The sequence below is a fragment of the Neofelis nebulosa genome, chromosome 9 (genome assembly GCF_028018385.1).
Source record: "Neofelis nebulosa isolate mNeoNeb1 chromosome 9, mNeoNeb1.pri, whole genome shotgun sequence".
Taxonomy (NCBI): Eukaryota; Metazoa; Chordata; class Mammalia; order Carnivora; family Felidae; genus Neofelis; species Neofelis nebulosa.
Genome location: NC_080790.1, coordinates 75570845 through 75592730, shown reverse-complemented (window position 1 = coordinate 75592730; position 21886 = coordinate 75570845). Strand labels below are relative to the sequence as shown.

At 35.8% G+C, this 21886-nt stretch overlaps 1 protein-coding gene across 13 annotated transcripts in view; it reads right to left on the bottom strand.

The window, feature by feature from the left end:
• Positions 1-21886, bottom strand: part of SRBD1 (S1 RNA binding domain 1) — a 400072-nt gene that overhangs the window by 333851 nt on the left and 44335 nt on the right. For all 13 annotated transcript variants that reach the window (XR_009248665.1, XR_009248664.1, XR_009248667.1 and 10 more), the window contains exons 10-14: positions 20597-20700; positions 15541-15648; positions 10794-10951; positions 8075-8165; positions 7238-7345 (exon numbers count right to left, since the gene is read on the bottom strand). Coding sequence is in view for 6 of the 13 variants with exons in the window: in XM_058684229.1 (XP_058540212.1) it covers positions 7238-7345; positions 8075-8165; positions 10794-10951; positions 15541-15648; positions 20597-20700 (569 nt within the window). In the remaining 7 variants the exon portion in view is untranslated. The remainder of the gene's footprint in view (positions 1-7237; positions 7346-8074; positions 8166-10793; positions 10952-15540; positions 15649-20596; positions 20701-21886) is intronic.

Here is a 21886-nt window from a genome sequence, read left to right as displayed (position 1 = left end):
CCCAGTATAAGGGTCAAAGAAAAATAAGCTCACTAAACCCTACCCCCTGGATACTGTGCTAAAAAATGGACTATCTCAACCCTTGTCATAGGGGGAATCTCTGATGAGAACATGGAACAATAAGTCATCTCTCTAGTGTGCAGCCTAAATTCACAATACCTAGGTAGCCAGAAAAAAAATCTCAACCTGGGAATTTAAGTGATTCCAAACCAGTGGTGTCTACAGGAGCCTGACAGAAGTAAGTACAAATCCTCATTGAAGCATCTCCCCATCAATGCAGGCCTCGATGAATTCCCACAGATAAAGTTCCATGAAAATAGAAGTTTTCAATATAAATTAACCGAACAGAAAAGCAAACAAAACAGCAGAACCAGCAGTAAAAACAGATAGCAGAAATAGACTTTCAAGGATTGTCATTACTAGAATTATCACAGACTATAAAATAACAATGGTTAGTATGATTAAGGAACTAAAAGATAGATTTGAAAATATATTCAGGAATGACAAAAGACTATAAGAATGATCAAGCAGGTTTGAAAAAATACAGAGCTTCTAGAAATGAAAAATAGAACTGACAATAAAAATTACTACAGATGGCAGCCACACTTGTGGTGAGCATAGTATAATGTACAGAGTTGTTGAATCACTACATCCTACACCTGAAACTAATGTAACATCATGTGTCAACTACACTAAAATAAAATAAAAAATTACATGAATGGATGTCAATTCTCCACAAATTAAATTGTAGAGCCAACTTAATCCCAATCAAAATCCCAGCAGGACCATTTGTAGAAAATGGAAAGCTAATTCTACAGTTTATGTAGAAGAACAAAGCCCTACGATAGCCAAAACAATTTTTAAAAAGAACAAAAGTGAAGGACTTACACTATGTAATTTCATGACTTGTTAGTGTTAAGATATATAGATCAATTAAACAGAATAGACTCCAGAAATACATTCACAGGTGTATGGTGAGCTGATTTCCAAGAAGGATGTCAAAGCGGTTCAATGGGGAAAGGAAAATCTTTCACAAATGGTACTGGAATAGTGCATAGTCATAGGCAAAAAAAAGAACTTTATACCATGTATAAAAATTAACTTTAAACAGGTTATGGACAAATCCCATACTACCCATGCCTGGAAATAAATACTGAAATTATGGCTGATAAGTTTTTACTAACAGGTTTAAAACTAAAGATACATCAAAGATCAAAAATAATCAATTGCCAAACAAAAGGAAGTGACTAAAATAAGGTGAAACCAAACAAGAGAATTAAAGACAAAAAAGGAGAAAGAGAAGGAGGAGAAAAATGAGGAAGGAGAAAGAAAGTAGGAAGGAGAAGACAGGAGGAAAAGAAAGAAATCAGATGGCTCTGTTTACAAAATACTACAGCTGGTCACAAAGGCCTTAAGAAAGAAAGGGAAAAATCAGCATCCATTCTTCTTTCAAAACTACTCTCAAGCTAATTTACAGCCTTCAACTCTTTGTTTTTGTTACCTAAGCTGATTAAGGTTCTCTGGTTAATTTTTAGTTTCTTTCTTAAAGAATAAAGCTTTAAAGCAACCATATAAGTAACTGAGAAAATAATGAGGTTTTATGTCTTCACAAAGAAAAGTCAAAACACTTAAAGAAAAATTAGGGAAATAAAAACTTGCACTTAAAAAAAAAAACCTTGATATTCTTGGATATAGGAGAGGTTTAGGAAGATGGTGGCATAGGAGGACGCTGGGCTCACCTCGTCCTGCTGATCACTTAGATTCCACCCACGCCTGCCTAAATACCCCAGAAAACCTCCAGAAGACTAGCAGAACGGATTCTCCGGATATAGGAGAGGTTCATATTTTCTACAAATACTAATAAGCTTTTTAATATTCTAGACGCAAGAATAATAAAAAACTCAAAAGCCATTAAGAAAAAAGACAGATACATCTTAAAAAATAAAAATTAGAATTCTATATGAAATAAGGTTTAAATTCTTAAATTTAAACACAAAATGGAGAAAACTACTTGTATAATTTGCAAAAACTGGGACAAATCAGGGGCGCCTGGGTGGCTAAGTCGGTTAAGTGTCCAACTTCAGCTCAGGTCACGATCTTGCAGTCCATGAGTTCGAGCCCTGCATCGAGCTCTGTGCTGATAGCTCAGAGTCTGGAGCCTGTTTCAGATTCTGTGTCCCCCTTCTCTCTCTGCCCCTCCCCCACTTATGCTGTCTCACTTTGTCTCTCAAAAAATTAGGACAAATCGATCAATAATTAATATATAAAAACATGTACAAAACATTATGAACAAGATGAAAACCTCCAAAAGAAAAAAAAATGAGCAAAGGACACATGCCATCCACAAATACACAAAAAAATCCAGAAATGGCCAGTGAACATACAAAAATATATTTGACTTCATTAATAACACAAGTATATGCTAAATACTGTTCTAAGCAGTTTATATATATATTATATATACATTTATATTTATTATTATTTCACCATCACAACAGTTCTGTAAAATGGGTACTATTATCATCTCCTTTTATGGATGATGAAACTGAAAGGTTAGGTAATTTGTCCAAACTCACACAAGTAGTTAATAACCAGTGATGCTGGGATTTCAACTATGTAATTGAAACAAAAATGACAGAGCAAGCATGCACTGTACTAATACCCAAGGTCCCCGGAAAATGGGAACAGACACCCTAGGTAAGAGTATCAATTGGCAGAGTCACTCTAAAAGACAGCATGGCAATGAAGTTCAAAAGCCCTACAAATATTTGAAAATTTTCTCAAGCAATAATTCATACCACCCAAGACAGTGATTACATGGGGTGGAGACACTCCACGGAAAAACACATAAGGAGCCTAAAAGCTGGGAACAAGGACATTCACTTTACTCATCTTTAAACTGTATACAGAGGTTCTATATTCTTTGGATATATTTCACAATAAGAAATCCTTTCTTTCCTTACCATTTTATCTGGACCTTTATATGGACTTGTGACATAAATGTTTTTAAGCAATGACATCCCAAATTAGCCAACACAATGAGAAGAAGGAGAAATAGCAGGGAAATAATCTCAGTAATAGACTCAGTTTGGTAATTAAGCATATTTCAGTTTAGGAGCAGTGGTCAGGTACATCTTTAAACCTGTACTCCATTTCTTAGAATGTATTGTAAAGAAATAAAGGATGTGTAGACATCTAAGCACAAAAACATTTATTATAGCTTTACTGATACTGGTGATGATTAGAAAAAGCCAGCTGTCACACAATAAGGAATGTCTAAAATATAAGTTCAGGGGCGCCTGGGTGGCTCAGTCAGGTAAGCGGCCGACTTTGGCTCAGGTCATGATCTCGTGGTCCGTGAGTTCGAGCCCCGCGTCGGGCTCTGTGCTGACAGCTCAGAGCCTGGACCCTGCTTCAGATTCTGTGTCTCCCTCTCTCTGACCCTCCCCTGTTCATGCTCTGTCTCTCCCTGTCTCAAAAATAAATAAACGGGGGCGCCTGGGTGGCGCAGTCGGTTAAGCGTCCGACTTCAGCCAGGTCACGATCTCGCGGTCTGTGAATTCGAGCCCCGCGTCAGGCTCTGGGCTGATGGCTCGGAGCCTGGAGCCTGTTTCCGATTCTGTGTCTCCCTCTCTCTCTGCCCCTCCCCCGTTCATGCTCTGTCTCTCTCTGTCCCAAAAATAAATTAAAAACGTTGAAAAAAAAAAATTTTTAAAAATAAATAAACGTTAAAAAATAAATAAATAAATAAAATAGAAGTTCATATAAGAGTTTATCTGTAGTAGTTTTAAATGATTTTGTAAAGTCCATTTATTGGCATGCGAATATATTAAGTGGGAGAAATGTAAAACATGTACAGTGTGGGTTCCTTTTTATAACATACACACACAATCTAGAAAAATGCTCTAAAATATAAATAACAATTTTGCTAATAGAAAAACCTATCACTTACCTGTGTTTTCCAATGTGTGATAATAAATATTAAAATCTTTAAAGAAATGATGTTTGTTTTTTAATTTTAAGGCAAAAGATTTTCATTACCTTCAGTCTTAGGCATTTTTAACAAATGAGTTTAACCCTTCGAGGTTCAAGCTTTTCTCTGCATTTCAGTTAGACTCTGGAAGATACAACTCAAGCAACAAAATTGCGATTCCTTAAATTATATTTCTTTTCTATGAAATGGCTGACACACTACTGGAATGAAAGAAGAAGAAAGAAGTCTAATGTGCAGTTTACAGTACACTTCCAACTTTAAACATGTATAAGTAACTAAGCCTTAGCATAGTTCTAATTAAGTTCTACAACTTAATTCCAGGGTTTTTTTTCCTCCTTTAGTAATTGGGATTTGAAGCTTTCAAAGACTTCCCCCATAGTATGTATAAATAGTAGAGTCTAAGATATTTTAAGAGTAGGGAGAGAAATGGGATAGGGAAGTTGGATGGATGGGTCAAAGTACATGGGGTTTATGAGTCAGGAGGTAAGTCACACAGTATGTTAACCTATGACAGATATGCCAAGGAAAAAGTACTGGAAAGAACAGATAAGAGAAAATATGCTGGTGGATGTGTTAGGAAAAGATTTTTCAGAATGAATAACTGACAGGATTATACTAATGCATATCAGATTATCTGTACAGGGGGTAGTAAAAATGACTGCGAAAGAAAGTATGGAAATTTCAACTTCAATATAGTCTGTAATGTAACTTCAAAGTGTTAGATGAGAAAATAGTGTTTTCTGTAGAGGCAAGGTGAACTGACAAAAAAATGAAATCAGCTGATTTTCCTAAAGCACTCACTATAAATTCTGATTAGGTATTTGCATTGTTTAAGGACTTCAAAACCACCTACTAAAATATTAGCAAACAGATTTACAGTACATAAAAAATACACTATGATTAAGTGGGGCTCAAATCAGAACTGCAAAGATGGTTCAAGTGTAAGAAATCTACTACTATAATTCAGCATAATGATAGAGCAAAAGAGGAAAAAACACACACAATTACAGCAGAATTCTAAAGAAGCATAAATGTTCTTTCTTGATTTTTAAAACAATAAAAAAGGAATCAGTATTTTTCAACATGCATAAAAAAAAAGATTTCCTTTAAGTGATTTTTGAGAAATATACAAAAGTCAGTATTAGACTTGAGGGAGGTGCTAAGAAGCATTCTCATAAAAGTAAAGGAAGGAAAAAAAAGGGTCTAATATCATTACTAATATTTAATAGTTTTTCAAAGATATTGCATAGTACCATTAAACAAGAGCAAAAATCAAAAGGTATAGAACTTGAAAGGGAATTCATCATCTTTTGCAAATGATATGACCATTTACCTAGAAATCCAAGAGAATCAACTAAAAAACTAATTATAAACAATGAAAGAATTCTGTGCTATGGCTAGGGACAAAATTAACATAAAAAATGGTATTCTTTTATACAGAGATAAAGTAATGTAGTAAAATAATTCTTAATAGATACACAAAAGGAGATAAATACAAAAGAAAGTTTTAATATTTAATATACAAGATAATTATGAAGAAAACTTCAAAGTGTTACTGAAAGCAAAACTACTCCCCATTTTAAAGATGAAGTGAAGTGAAGCTCAGAGAGGCACAGGAAGTCTTCCTAACTTGCCTGGCCAGTAAATGGTGACAAAAAAGACGGACCTAGATTTGTCGGACTCCAAAATTCATCTTTTCCACGGCAAGATATTGCTGAAAGTTCCGTCAACGGATACTCCATAAGCAAAACCAGAAAAATTCAAGAAACCTTCACTATTTAATGTTTTCAATGATTTGAAAGTTCTATTTATTTAAAAAAAAATTTTTTTACATTTACTTTTGAGCCAGAGACAAACAGCATGAGTGGGGGAGGGGAAGAGAATGAGGGAGACACAGAATCTGAAGCAGGCTGCAGGCTCTGAGCTGTCAGCACAGATCCCAACACGGGGCTCGAACCCACGAACTGTGAGATAGTGATCTGAGCCGAAGTCAGACACTTAACCAACTGAGCCACTGAGGTGCCCTGAAAGTTCTATTTATAAGCACTTAAAATGTACCCAAGATATTTTTATGAAAGTAACATGAACAAGTTACAGAAAAATCAGAGAAGCTGCCTGAAATAAACTGAATTAGCTCTATCAGGTCCTTGTATTAGGTTCTCAAAAGGACTAGATGTATATGCACACTTCCCAGGATAGGGAAGATCCCCAGTATTCCCCACACTACCCTGAACAAGAAGAGGGAGAGGGAAAAAAGCTGAGGTAGACATTTCAATCTGGTCCCTTCCTTGACCATGGCCCTGTGGTACCTACAGTTTGTCCCTGACTTCCTAATCCCCTTCGGTTACTCTGCATTTGTTTTCCTGACATCTTGATTACACTCTTGGCACATGGAACGCTATACTAAATACGAGGCCCCCCCTCTTTTGGCCTATCTCCATGGATCCTAGAATTCTTCTCATGCTAGGTTTTGTTTGTTGGTCCTGTCAGTCACATACTCATCAGTTGTGACTTATAGTTAGTTATGATATTTCTCAAACAGCAGTGGAAAAATGGTGCTCGTGCACTCTTCCCTAGATATCAGGTATAGTAATTCTCTTCTCTTGTAGAATTAAACTCTTAAGAACTTAATATTCTACTGTAGTTTGGAAAAGGTAAGCATGGCTACCTGAGGTACAAAGGGAAAGTAAGAAAACAATGGTGAACGAAAGTACAACTGTTATAGTTCTAGGGGCAGGACTAGAGAAATGGGTGATGCGAATCCAAAGCTATTCAGAAGTTAACTAGATAACTATATGAAATGAAAGCCTGTGATGAAGACACAAATAAGAAAGGAATATCAGAAGTGCTCTGAATGTATAATACTTACCTTGGCTCTCAGTTCTGAAAACCAACAATTTATAGGCATCAGAACTTTGGGAGAAAAAAGCTAAGTTATCCACAGTCCTATGTACCAGTTAGTAGTTAATTAGAGCCCTCATGCAAGGTACAGCCTGGAAAACCCCATGAAAACAGGTAAGTCCTATATTGCTATTCCTGTGAGAGTTTTCAGGATACTGAAACTCAAATTTCTCTGAGAGACAGACACTTTACATTGTCCTGCAAAGCTCTCGTGAACAGCAAGACATGGTCTACAGGCAAAAAAGAGGCATATCATAAAAAGAGAAGAGAGAACTCATCACAGAAGGAACTACAGAAGTTCCCCTGTCCCTCAAAGAAAACAAACATTCCTAACATCCTTACCAGTAAACAACATCCAGTGGTGCAAAGTAATTTTTCATTATCAGGTCAGCAAAGTAAGCTTCTGTTTCCCGGCAGGCAGTTCCATTTCCAATCACCACCGTGCTGCAGCTTCAAGGGATAAACAAGATGAGAAATGGAATGAGCTCAAGGCATGCTTCTAAATCAATCAGGAGAAAACGTACAGAATGCACAAATACTATCATACGATGATCTTACTCTCTCCATTGTATCACAAGGGAGACACAGACTTAGGTAGAATTAAGGGCAATGCCACTGCATTTGCTATGGGAGGCAGTGGACAAATATTTCACTGTGACACAATTAAGAACAATCAGCTTACTTCCCATCTAGAAGGAACCAAATTTAGACATGGATAAGAAACTCTGGTACATTCCACGCCATAATGAAGACGTCATGCCTGAACTACGTGATATACTGTCAAGTAATCTCTGAAGCTTCAAACTACTATCATATCCATTCAAATCCTCAAGTCCATGAAAAAGAATGGAAGAGGAAAGAAGGCAGGAAGGACAGACGGACAGGAAGTGAGGGAGCGAGAGAGAAGGAGACAGAGGAAGCCCAAATAAAAGAAGTCAATGCTCACTTTTGCTCATATTACCACCTTTGTTTAGTGAAGGCAGCAGAGGAAGGGAGCAGTGTCCCTCCTGAGTCTCCAAATGTAGAGTTCTCCAGCAATTTGCCCCAGCATTGTTTTACATGGTTCCTTCTCTCTCACCAAGGCACTTCCCTTAATCCCTCCCTCCAAATTAGGAGCGTCAAAGGTATCTCTGATTGGCTGAGACAGTGAAGTACTCAAAATGTTACTTATTTTCATACTTGAAATTCAGCAAAAGCCTCTTTATTTTCTCTGCCTCTCGGAAGCCTTGTCCACAATGCAAGTAAACCACATCAGTATGAAGTATCTGACCTTAGAAAAAATGAAAATAAGAAGCCAGTTTGTAACAAATTACAAAACATAACACACAGATGATCTGATTAAGCAATCTGAACCAAAAAAGAGAACTGCTTTGTCTTTTAAAATGCTGCATGAATCATTCATATTCACTAAACTGAATTTTCCCAAAGTACTCTAAAATTTTCTTACTTCCAAAGTTACAAGGACACTACTTTGCTATTTATTATTATTAACAAAATCATTAGATTAAATGTCATGATGCCTAAAAGAGAAATGGTTTTTAACAACACCTAATGTCAAGCTAACATTTACTGAATATTAACTATGTGCCAGGCAATGTTGTGATACTATTCTATTTCTTCTTTTGGGTTACAGATATGTGAATTTCTTTACCCTGTATAAACAGATATGTGAATTTCTTTACCTTGTATAATTCTTTCAGCTGCATATTTATGACTTGTGTGCTTCTCTATATTATATTTCAGTGAAAAATATATTTGATGGTAATGACCTCAAGAACAGAAATAATGAACTAAGTGACCAATTTAGAATGTTATGAAAAAAACAACAAAATCTCAAAGAAAGCAGAAGGAAAGCAATGATAAAGTTAAAAACAGAAATTAATGAAACAGAAAAAAATATATATATAATAGAGGGGATTGGTGAAGTTTAAAGTTAAAAATCACTTGAGAAAAACACATACTTTTAGCAATACCTATCAAGAGAAAGAATGAAGACACAAATAACTTAAAAAAAAAGTTAGATACAAATAAATCATATTAGTAATGAGAAGAGGATATTACTGGAGCTTCAGCACACATTAAAGACAAAAACCCCAACTGAGGACAAACTGTTGAGAATCATATCCACACTGAGCAAGGCAAGGATAAAAGGGGCAAAGGAAAAGGGAGTGAAAGTCCCAGTAAAAGGGAGGAAAGCACTGGGAAAACAGACTCCAGAAAATAGAAGACCATCTCTTTATTCATACAGATACAGAGGAGCTTTTCCCCCACAATAATTTTGGGGAAAAAATAAGTGACAGTTCTAGAGATATACTGTTAGAAAACCTTTCCTGGTGTTCTATCCTAAAAGTTGGAGAAAATGAATTTTATATAAAACTGACCAACAGAAAAGGATCACAATTAAATGCCATATAGAATGATTATTTTTTAAAAACAGGAAATTAAAAAGAGGACACAGAAAGATGTGGCCACAAAACAGAGAAAAATGGTAACCTAATATAGAAGAATGATCTACAAAAAAATCATAAAAAAAGAATAACATAAATCAGAATTAAAAAACCCCAGAAATGAGAATTCAAAAGTGAATTAGCATAAAAGAAAAAGTTATTTTAGAAAGAAAAAACAAAACCAAAAGAAACACAAGAATAAATATTACAGGATATAATAATATCCTTTTATATATATATTACATGTAATCTATAATAGCATATAATAATATAAATAAATAAGAGAACCATAAGGTATAAGAAAAATATAAAAGTTAAAAAAAATTTAAAGTGAAGTTCACTATAGAACTGAAATGAATTTTTGTAAGCACCAAATGAAAATTCCAAAACTTAAAAACATAGAAATTTAAATAACGAACTCAATAGATAGCTTTAATTGCAGATCAGACATACAATAAAACATAATTAATATAAAGACAAACAATAGAAAATAGAAGAATGAAAAACAGAAGAAGTTGAAAGATCTAATATGCATGTAGCTGGAATCCCAGAAAGAAATGCAAAAAGCTCTACAAGCCCCAAGCCAAATTCATGCAAAAAACCTGGCAAAAAACAAAACAAAACAACAACAAACACACACACACACACACACACACACACACACACACACACACAACTAAGCACATCATAAGAAAATCTCTGAAAACCAAAGAAAATCTTAGCAGTCAGAGGAAAAAAAATAGCATTACCTTCAAAGGAGCAATAATAAGATTTTTGGTTGATTTTTCATTCTCAACAAAAAGTATAGTAGCCAGAGGTGGGAAAAAACACCAACAAAAAATGAAATGACACCTTTAAAGTACTGAAAGTAACACCAATCCCGAATTCTATACCCAGCAAAAATATCCTTCAAAAAACAAGGGCAAATCAGAAACATTTTAGACAAAAACTGACACAATTTGTCACCAGCTGACCCCACACTAAATTTAACAAGTTAGAGTGTCAGGCAGAAAGAAAATGATCTCAAATAATAACACAGAAATGCAGTAAGAAATAAAGAGCAACAGAAAAAGTAGAGAGTAAGGGAAAAAATGCTGGGCAAAACAAAAATTTCTGGTATTAAAATATATACAGAGTTAAAATGCATCATATATAAATACACTACAATAAACAGAAGTTGTTAGAGGATAGTTATTAAAGATTGAGTCTAGTTAATCCTCAATATCTCCACTGTGACATAGGAAAGTTCATAAATGATAGTAATATGTTGAGACTTTTGGTCACCAAAGAAGACAAATATGAAGTTTGATTTTCTAGTTTCCATATATGTGAGACAACCATTTTCTAAGCCTCAAAAATTAACATAATTTCCAAACCCTCACAACATATACCATGTAAAAGTTATGACCAGCCAACCAACTTTTATTTGAAAAGCTGAAAGATGTGCTTACTGGTAGGAGAAATTATAGCCAATTTGCAACCATGTTTGTAACCAGGATCCACCCCCATCAGGGTGCGCCCTGGAACAGGACTTGTTAAAAGGAGCTGACGAAGGTTCCGTCCAAACATCATTACTGATTCCTTCTCTGCATCTGATGTTAGTTTGGCCCTTTAGAAACCGAAAAATAAAAGGAAAAAGAACGGATTTAGTTTTTCATTCACCCAAAGTCTCTTCCTGAAAAAGAACAAAATTCATTCCACTTATTCTTCACAGGAATACTTATTGTAACAAAATAAAGGAAGGGCACCTGGGTAGCTCAATCAGTTAAGTGACAGACTCTTGATTTAGGTTCAGGTCATGATGTCAGGATCGTGGGATCAAGCCCCATGTCAGGCTCTGCGCTAAGCATGGAACCTGCTTAAGATTCTCTCCTTCTCCCTCTGTCCCTCCTCCGCTCCTCCTCTCTCTCTCAAAAAAAAAAAATAAAGAATAAATAAAAAATAAAGGAAAAAACATCATATATAAAATTATACTATGAGTCGATTTTTGCTAACTGCAGTAATACATGGAACCACAAATAATTCTGAAGCAAATCTGAGGAGTTTGTCATACCTATATTCCTTCTCTATCTGCTCTATGCAAAAATCTATATCTATAAATATCTGTGTATGTGAGAGAAATAGAGCATATAAAGACTTGGACATCACATAGAATGTCAAGTTAAAGCTTACCAGCTGATTAAAAATACAAACACAAAATTAGTTTTTGTTTTAATTTTTTTGTAACATTTCTTTATTTTTAGAAAGAGAGAGACAGAGTGTGAGCAAAGGAGAAACAGAGAGGAGAAACAGAACTTGAAGCAGGCTCCAGGGTTTGAACTGTCAGCACAAAGCCCGAAGCAGGGCTCGAACTCACAAACTGCAAGATCATGATCTGAATCAAAGTTGGACGCTTAACTGACTGAGCCACCCAGGTGCCCACAAACACAAAATTAGTGATAAATTATCAAATCCTAAGTAATCTCTTCTATCAACACTTAAACTTTTACACTTTTATCTGTACGAATCTGAGTATCTAATCATTCAATTCCATTCCCCACATTGAGTCCCCACCCTGTCATTCTCACAGAGATGTGACATGATCAAGGATACCAGTAAGCAGTCCAGAATCTTGCCTCATGTACATAACTTCCCAGCTTACTCCAAAGAAGTTAGTAAGAGTCTAATTTTAAAGCTTTTTCTAGGATAAAATATATATGTCCACGATGGACTTAAAAGTCCACTGGAAACTAAGTTTTCAACACCATTCATCTTAACAAAAGCCCTGAACATTATCATGTCCTGAAATTCTTAATGAATTTTGTAATAAGACATAACAAGCATGTCTTTGCCATTAGACTAGGTTAAGAAATTTATGCCACGGCCACAAGAAAAGAGTACAAAAGCCACTCAAAGTACATTTCATATCAGTGCTGAGGTACAATTATCTACATATCCAAAGGCACACACAGCTGCCTGGGTGGCTTAGTCGGTTAAGTGTCTGACTTCAGCTCAGGTCAAGATCTCATGGTTTGTGGGTTCAAGCGCTGTGTCAGGCTCTGTACTGACAACTCAGAGCCTGGAGCCCACTCTGGATTCTGTGTCTCCCTTTCTCTCTGCCCCTTCCCCACTGGTGCACTGTGTCTGTCTGTCTCTCTCTCTCTCTCAAAAATGAATAAACATTAAAAAATGAAAAAAACATTTGAAGACACAGCTAACTAATTTCTGCTTTTCTGTCTTGAGTCTTTTTTTTTTTTTTTTTTTTAGAGAGAGAAAGAGAAAGAGCACATGCACATTTGTGCGTGAGTGGGGGAGGGCAGGAGAGACAGGGAGGTTTTTTTTTTTTAATTTTTTTCAATGTTTATTTATTTTTGAAGGAGAGAGAGAGATAGAGCATGAGCAGAGGAGGAGCAGAGACAGAGGGAGACACAGAATCTGAAGCAGGTTCTAGGCTCTGAGCTGTCAGCACAGAGCCTGACATGAGGCTTGAACTCACACAACAGTGAGATCATGACCTGAGCCAAAGTCAGCCACTTAACCAACTGAGCCACCCAGGCACCCCTTGAGAGAGAGAGAATCCTAGGCAGGCTCCAAGTCCAGCAAGGAGCCCAATGTGGGGCTCAATCTCACCACTGTCATATCAGGACCTGTGCCAAAATCAAGAGTCAGATGCTGAACCACCTGAGCCACCCAGGTGCCCCTAAACTGGAGAACTTTCTCAGGTGAATTAAGAATACTAATAGGAAAAAAAAAAAAAAAAAAAAAAGAATACTAATAGAGTAATAAGAAAACAATGGTAGAGAGAGTGGATGGAAGACATAGAGGAAGTGTTCCAGGCGATGGAAAACCAACTAATTTCATATGCTAAGGTAAAAAGATATACCAAGATATAAGTCAAAACAAAATCCAACCACAAAGGGTTAGGCATGTTCTTCTGAAGAGCCTGGATTTAATCCTAGAGACAAAGAAGAGCCATTGAAGAATTTTAAGTAGAAGAGCATGAAATAATCAGATAAGAGTTTTAGGATGGCAAAGTGAAATGTGTTATTCCAAAACAAAGACAGAGATCATCTATGACCCTAGAAGACTAATCCAGACAACTAATTATGATGTCCTGAACTAAAACCGTAACCACAGAGAATAAGAGGAGGCGAAATTCAAGGTATGATAAAGGATGGATGGGAGAAGAGACAGTACTTGGTAACTGACAATGCAGGACTGATGAAAGAGATAGGTGTGAAAAATGACACATGGATGAATCATCTTGATATTTGCAGAAATAAGAAATCCAAAGTAGACTGCCATATATATATATATATATATATAGTCAACTGAACTGAATGTATATGTTCATGATTATCTCTAGGTAGTGAAATTTTGTGAGCTTTTTTCTTTATGTTTTACTAATTCTTTCAATTTTTCTACATTGGGACAAATTTCTTTTTAATTAGAGAATCAAGTTAATTTTCTTTAAAGAAAAATCAATTGGGAGTTTTCTCCCTCAATTGCTGTTCAGGTAATTACAAGTATTTCTATCAAGAGACACATCTGCAGACAATGTCTGCAAACCAACTTACAGACTAAAATAAGATACATATTTTTTTTAACCACAGCCATTTTAGAAAAAGAGAAGAAAAGTGGTCTTGCTTGCCCACTGCTAATATAAGTCAAAGAAGGGTTATACATTAACACACCCACACCTAAATGGCTTAAATCTCAGTGAAATCATTCCATAGGCAGTGAAGCTACTCAAATCAAATGTATGCAAAAATGTCAAAAGCACTACTGGACATTTCATGCAATATGAAAAAACAAGATAAAGAAAAAATATATAAAAGGAAATAAAATTTTGAATAAAGTAATTTTCTCTTTTTCCTTCATTATAAACAAAATCCCTTATTTAAAAATTTTATGCCCTAGCACTCAAAAGCAAGAGATGGTACCTCACACAGACTTGAAATGAAATAGGATTCAAACCGAAACAATATTGTTAAGGGACAACTGAGCTATGAAGGATGAATCAAGAAAATGCATGACTTTGATAAAAAGAAGCTGGTTAAAAAAGCTGTGTGTCTTTTTCAATAGTACCTCCTCAAACCCCACTCTTTAATGTTTGTTTATTTTTGAGACAATGTGAGAGACAGAGTGCAAGCAGCAGAGGAGCAGACAGAGGGAGACACAGAATCTGAGGCGGGCTCCAGGCTCCGAGCTGTCAGCCCAGAGCTCAATGCGGGGCTCGAACTCACAAACCATGAGATCATGACCTGAGCCGAAGTCGGACGCTTAACCAACTGAGCCACTCAGGCGCCCCTCCTCAAACCCTGCTCATAACACCTCCAAAGTCAATGGCCAAGTCCAGTAAAAGAAAAACAGCCAAACATTATAAAAGTTGCTATCAATTCTAGTGAGCTTGAAGAGATGGCTAGAAATCTACTCTCAAGTAATCCTTGCTGAAACCCATAAAAGAGAATGAAGAAAAGTCTAAAGCACATAGGAAGGAATATAGAAGGAAATGGCGGGTTTGAAGACTGACTACAAAGGCAAGAGAGAAGCAGGAAAGAGGGTTTTGCCTCCCACAACTTCTTTCCGTCTCCTCCCCGACAAAAACTCACAATCTGCACCTTAGCTCTTCCGCAGTTCTTTGTAACTCTTAGTCCTGCTAGTCCACTTAGATGGTCACTTTAATCATCTCCTCTAATATTCACTCATCATTGCTGATAATATTCACCCAAATAACTCCCAGTTGGGAGTTAAAAACGTATATATTAGCCTTCTCTGTTCATAGTAAGAAATGCATCATGTGCTCCATGGATTTCCTTATGGTGTCTTTGGTTCTCTTATCTCCAAAAACCGCTTCCAATTAAATTCTTCATTAACTTCTTGGTTTATTATTCCCAAGTCAAATCTCTCATCAATAAAACCATTTGCTTGTCTTGGCTGTCGAAGTGCAAAACTGGTATTGTAAGACTGGAAGGGGTATACATTAAGTGGTCAAGATTTGAAAAGTATGTTGTAACTAAGAGTTAACGTTTTGTGATCTATGCATGTGACTGCCTCTACAGATTGAAATCGAGACTTAACTATAATTACTTTGTGATTCTGACTCAGTTCTTTGGACTGGTTAGTGGATCAACAAATATTTACTTCATGCTTTAATGGTAATATATGTATTACCATACATAATAATAAATGGTATATAAAATTAAATAAGATGCATACCTGAACTCTCTACAGAGGAGAGGATAAATAAGGCGTTTAAAAGAATCATCCAGTGAACTGTGTAAGATCTTCATTAACTCCGGCCTTGCAAAGCCACGTGGTCTCCACCTGCAAAAAAGAAAAGCCTACACTAAAACTGATGTAACAATAACAAGACCATGAAAGGGCTCCTGGAAGAGGGGAGAGGAAGTGGAACAGAAGAGGGGGAAAACTTTATCGAAGCCAAAGTAACATAATCTGTGAGGAAAGACTGTGATGTCTGGAAATTATTACTATGACATCTGGAGTTCTTATTTTTAAAAACCTGGTAACTACAGCCACACATAAAACTTAAAGGAGGAAAAAACTTTCTTATTCTGGGAAGAGTCTCCCGAAGCATTATTAATAATGGTGAAAACATTAAGATATAAAAAAGTCACCAGAAAAAAAAAAGTCACCAGAAAATGACTAATGCACTGCTGTGAACTGAATTATGTCCCCTAAAATTAATATATTGAAGTTCTAACCCCCAGTGAGATGTTATTTGGAGATAGGGCCTTTGGGAGATAATTAGGTTTAAATACAGTCGTGAGAGTAAGGGCCCTCATGATGGCATTAGTGCCTTGAAAGAAAAGATATCAGAGAGCCTGCCCTCTCTCCATCCCTCTCTCTCCCAGTCAGGTGAGGACACAGTGAGAAGGCAGCAGTCTACAAGCCGAGAAGAGGGTTCTCACCAGAAACCAAATCAGCCTGCACCTTGACTTTACGGTGTCCGGAACTGGGAGAAAATAAATTTCTGTTCTTTAAGCCACCTAGTCTATGGTATTTTGTTATGGCATCAAAGCTAAGACAAACATGTATCCTCTTTGCCCATTTCTTTATCTCTTCCTGAGAGAGTAGACTGAGCAAAGGACAAACTCTGTTTTAACTCTTGCCTCTTGCCATTCCTGAGTAGAACTCACTCTACTCCTCAGGCTGTAGTGCTCTACCATGCAGTGTATCTGCACACATGCTGATGGATATAAATGTCAGTGGACACTGGATAGAGAACAATAAGAGAAAAGCATAAGCTAAAAAGGACAGATTCAGCCTTACCCCTTCTGTGTTTCCATCCATCTAGAGTATCTCTGCCCTTGCCCTTCAATGACTCTTAAATATAAACCACTAATAAATATTTACTTTATAAATAATAATAAAATAAACCATTAAGATACCTTAGGGACACTGTCATCTCCCTTACTTATCTCAGGTAGGAAATTAACTAAACTTCAGTGAATAAACATTCAAGAATCAATTATATAGTATACCAAAGATTTCATAATAACTAATTGAATCCCTTCCATAGAAGATTATTATCTGAGTAGCATATAGTTTTGTTTTTTAATTTAAATGAAAGTGCTTTCAGGACATACATCTTTCCACACAAATCTCTGTAACTCTCTACTGTCACCTTTATCTGAGGGCATGAGGGGTAGGGAGGAGTAGGATATGAATTGGATACACATAATTAATATTAAAATTAATATTATTATTACTGTTATTATTAATTTGGAGAGCCCAATGTCAAGAAAGATGTCCCAGAAGAAGCATCTGAGATGGGTTTTGAAAAAATTAACTGTGCTTTATCAAACAAGACCCAGAAAGAAAAGCATACTGGTAAGAAACCATAGCATATGAAAAAGCACAGAGGCATGAAAGCACATGATGAGTCTAAGTGACTACAAGTAGATTAGTACTGCTAGAGCATAACTGCCAGGAGCAGGTGTGGGGGTAGAGGGGGCTAGAAAACATGGCAGAGCCCAGATCACTAAGCGTCTTATACATCATGCTATGGAGCTTGGCAAGTTAGGAGAGAACACAGTCCTGGGTCATGAGACAATAAGATAGGAAGACAGTCCTTAGAGGCAGGAAGGCCCTAAAGGAGAGATTTTTTTTTTTTTTTTTTTAATTTTTTTTTTCAACGTTTTTTATTTATTTTTGGGACAGAGAGAGACAGAGCATGAACGGGGGAGGGGCAGAGAGAGAGGGAGACACAGAATCGGAAACAGGCTCCAGGCTCCGAGCCATCAGCCCAGAGCCCGACGCGGGGCTCGAACTCACGGACCGCGAGATCGTGACCTGGCTGAAGTCGGACGCTCAACCGACTGCGCCACCCAGGCGCCCCAAGGAGAGATTTTTTTAGATGTATGTACCTGATATCTGCTGGGGGTCATTCCCTTTAAGGCCAAACCAAGGTTTCCCCATTGCAAGTAGGAAGAAACCAGAAATCCTTAACATTGCCTATCTGATCCTTCTGGAAGCCTCAACAGTCTTCCTTAAACCTTATCTCTTGCCCCCACATCTACTCTGGTTTCCTTCCAAATAATTCCCTATACTGAGCCAGAGTGATCTTAAAATGCAAACTGATCATTATGATAATCCTCTGTTTAAACCTTTTATTGGCTTTCCATTACCCTTAAGATAAAGAAGAACGAAGTCCTTCCCTGTCTAGAAGGCTAGGTATGATCGATCCGGCCCATGCCTACAAGTCAATCGTCATTTCATGTTGCTTTTTGTTCCTCTCCTTCTGTCTCTGACCTACATATGCATGCAACCCAGACTCCATTAGGGTTCCCTGTTACAGACTCATGAAACACTGCAGTTCTCCTTTATAACCTCAGCATACCCTTAACCATTTGTCAAGATCTTCTCCATTAAACTATATTGTCACCAAGGACAAAGAGCGTATTTATCTGTAGCATAAGGCTACAGGTGGATCTCCAGCATCTAGCATATAACCTGAATGGATGAATACATGAGAGAGGTGGAAGGTGAAAGAAGAAGGGGCATAGAGAATAAACAAAACAGAAGAGGATGAAGAAGGAAAGATTTGAGTAAGCATCTCCAGTCATTCAAATGTGTTTTAAAAAAAGAAAACAATTCCCTGAGAATGTTTCTTTGGTTCCCAGAGAAATAATTTAGCTAGCTCTTGTTTCGGGTCTTTACTTCCCATAGAAGTGTTTCTTCAATTATCTATATACAGAGAAACTTCTAGAATGTAACTGAAACATATCACTATACCATAGTAAAGTATTACAGTATAGGTTAAATAATATTACCAATTATTCAATTGAGGAAGAATTGAATAAAATAAAATATAGATGAGCCAAGAAAAACCATTTAAATCACTGTAAGGAAACCACTCCTTAACATCTACTCAGTATGAAGATAATAGGCTAAAACCATAACTAATACTTCCTTAACTGATACTGAGTATTATGAATATTCATAGGAAAATAAGATAGGTGTTGTCCCCCTATTTATAAAAGATATTTCTAAAAAGGAAATATGCACAATAATCCCACTACTTTGTAATAACAGATACCACTGAAGGCTACACAATTAAATGGACTATCATTTACTTCTCTCAAATACGTGAAAAAGGTATTACTTATCATTTAGACAATAATGAAACTGAGAAAGAAATAACATGCTCATAGTCACAAGGGTAAGAAGTAATATAACTGGAATTCAAACTCAGATATATTTGCTTCTTAGAATTTTGGGTTTTTTTGTTTTGTTTTTAAATGTTTACTTATTTACATTTGAGAGAGAGAGAGCCGAGCGGGAGAGGGGCAGAGAAAGAGGGATAGAGAGAATCCCAATCCGCACCATCAGCACAGACCCCAATGCGGGGCTCAATCCCACGAACCATGAGACTGTGACCTGAGCCAAAATCAGGAGTCAGACGCTTAACAACTGAGCCACCCAGGGGCCTCAAGATTTTGTTCTTTCTATGCAACTATCTCAGAGTTTCATCATATTTTAAATTAAAATTATCTAATTTCTTCACACTACTGTTTAAATCTATGATTTCTTTTAGGTATTTACTTCCTTTTTATTTTTAATGAAATTTATTTGTTTACAAAGAAAATAAACATTCACTAAAAAAACACCTACAAAATCCACAAGAGGGTATACAACAGAAAATTAAAATCTCACACCACAGCTATGGAATAGATCATTGTATTTTTCCAAAAAATGTTCTTACACACAGACATTTTTTGCCATTAATGAAACCATACTATAAATACTAATTATATAAGCTGTCTTTTTAACCCAGTAAGACATGTTTGTATCTCAAGTTCAGCTCTATCTCAACTTTTCAAGATGGCTGCACAGAATTCCATGTATGGCTATAACATAATTAGCTTACACAATTTACCTACTGAGTAACATTGAGATAGACATTTCACTTCATGAGTCCTTGGTTAGCATTATTTGGTCATTAAGCAAGTTAATCCTTCATGGAACTGGTTTTTGGCAAAGAGGCTTCCAATGAGTTGATGAAAGTACTATGTTGGATGAGAGAGCTAATTTCTGAAGTACACAGTACTGGTTCCTCTCAAAGAAAAATTCATCCGACTCTTCAAATAGCTTTCCCAGCAATCTCCCTAACTTAAGGTTACACAGAATTACATATCCTAACTGCCAGGCAATCTTCTTGACCTTTGTATCACTTTTCTCACTCGCAAAATGGCAGCTACAAATCTGCTCTACCAACGAACCAGATTGTTATAAGGATCAAATACACTCTGAAAAGGGAAAACTAAAAGTTAGAAGTTCTATACAAACATATGGTGCAATTTTAAAAGGTTCTGTTAACAAATGAAAAAAGATAATAAAAAGTCACATGAGCTTAGACATTTCTCTGAAATTTCCAATAAATTTAATGTTAACTGCAATCATTTTTACTGTGCAAAATATTTTAGGTAAACTGCATATATAGCTTTAGAGATTTATATTATAATATCTGACAAATTATATTTTTGCTTCAATTATCCTTAATGATCAAAACATTTCAGATCTGTCATATACAGCATGTTTTTGTTAACTTAGCTTTTCATAAGAGAAAACACTCTTATTATAAGATTCCAACAGTACAAAAAAGTACTAAGTAAAAATCCCTCTCCCTAGAGATAAGTAATATGAATAATTTATTTAAATACTCAATACATCCTGTTTCCTATTGAAACATACACAACATTTATATTTATTTTACAAAAGAAAGAAATTCTTTAAAAATCTATAAACAGACCTGTTTTGGATGCACCACCTACAGAATTCATTCTTCACGCCATCAGAAATGTTGACCTTAACAGTCAGTATCTTCAAATTTTCCCCACGGTTAATTGCCAGGATCTGAATGAAAACATATATGGCAAAGACTGATGATCCACAAAATATATAAATGGTCAATTTAATCAGTCAACATTTGTGAAATAAAAGAGCAGTTATCCAGTCTAGAGCTATATGAATTTTTCATTCATTTATTTACCAAAATGTATTTAAAAATAATCACTTCTTTATATTTAAAAAAAAAATTATTTTAATAAAATACTGGTATAAAGCCTATGACATTCACAGAAAGAGACTTTGGTGATCTAAGAATCTCATTTCAGATTTGATTAATTGAAAATTTTTGATCATCTGGAGTTAAAAAATATATTTTTCACATTTGTGAAAATTTATGACTGAGATTTACAAACATGCAAATTCCCATGTGGAATAGTAACTACTAACTGTCACCATTTATTTAGCATTTACTAATTGTCAAGTCCATCTAAGCACTTTAAATACTTACCTCATTTAATTTTCAAAGCCACCAGTGAGGTATGTATTTTCTTCATTTTACATAATAATTTTTCTAAGACTACTCTGTCCCAAATAACAAAGATTACAAATGAAGGAAAAATTTAAATTCAGTTCAAGCTATCTCTTAATGAATATATTAAAAGAGTAACTGTCTTAAAATATATTAAAAACACTCCTTTAAAGAAGAGCAAACGGGCACCTGGGTGGCTCAGTAGGTTGAGCATCCAACTTCGGCTCAGGTCATGATCTCATGGTTCGTGAGTTCAAGCCCCATATCAGGCTCTGTGCTGACAGCTCAGAGCCTGGAGCCTGTTTCAGACTCTGTGTCTCCCTCTCTCTCTGCCCCTCCCTGCTCATGCTGTCTCTCTCTCTCAAAAATAAACATTAAAAAATTAAAAAAAAAAAAAAAAAAAAAGAAAGAAGAGCAAACAAACCTAAAGCAAGTAGAAGAAAGGAAATAATATAGAGGGAAAATAAAAAGAGAACAGAAAAATAATAGAAAATAATGCTAGCAAAACCAAAAGTTGGTTCTCTGAAAATGTCACAAAATTAACAAACCTTTTATTAGACCAAGAAACAAGGGAGGAAGCATTCCAATTACCAAAATCAAAAATAAGGGGGGGCCATTACTATTGAAATTAGAGAAATAAAAAAGATCATAACAGAATACTATGAACAACTGCACGTCAAATTACATCACATAAATAAAATGAAAAAAATTCTTAAAAAGACA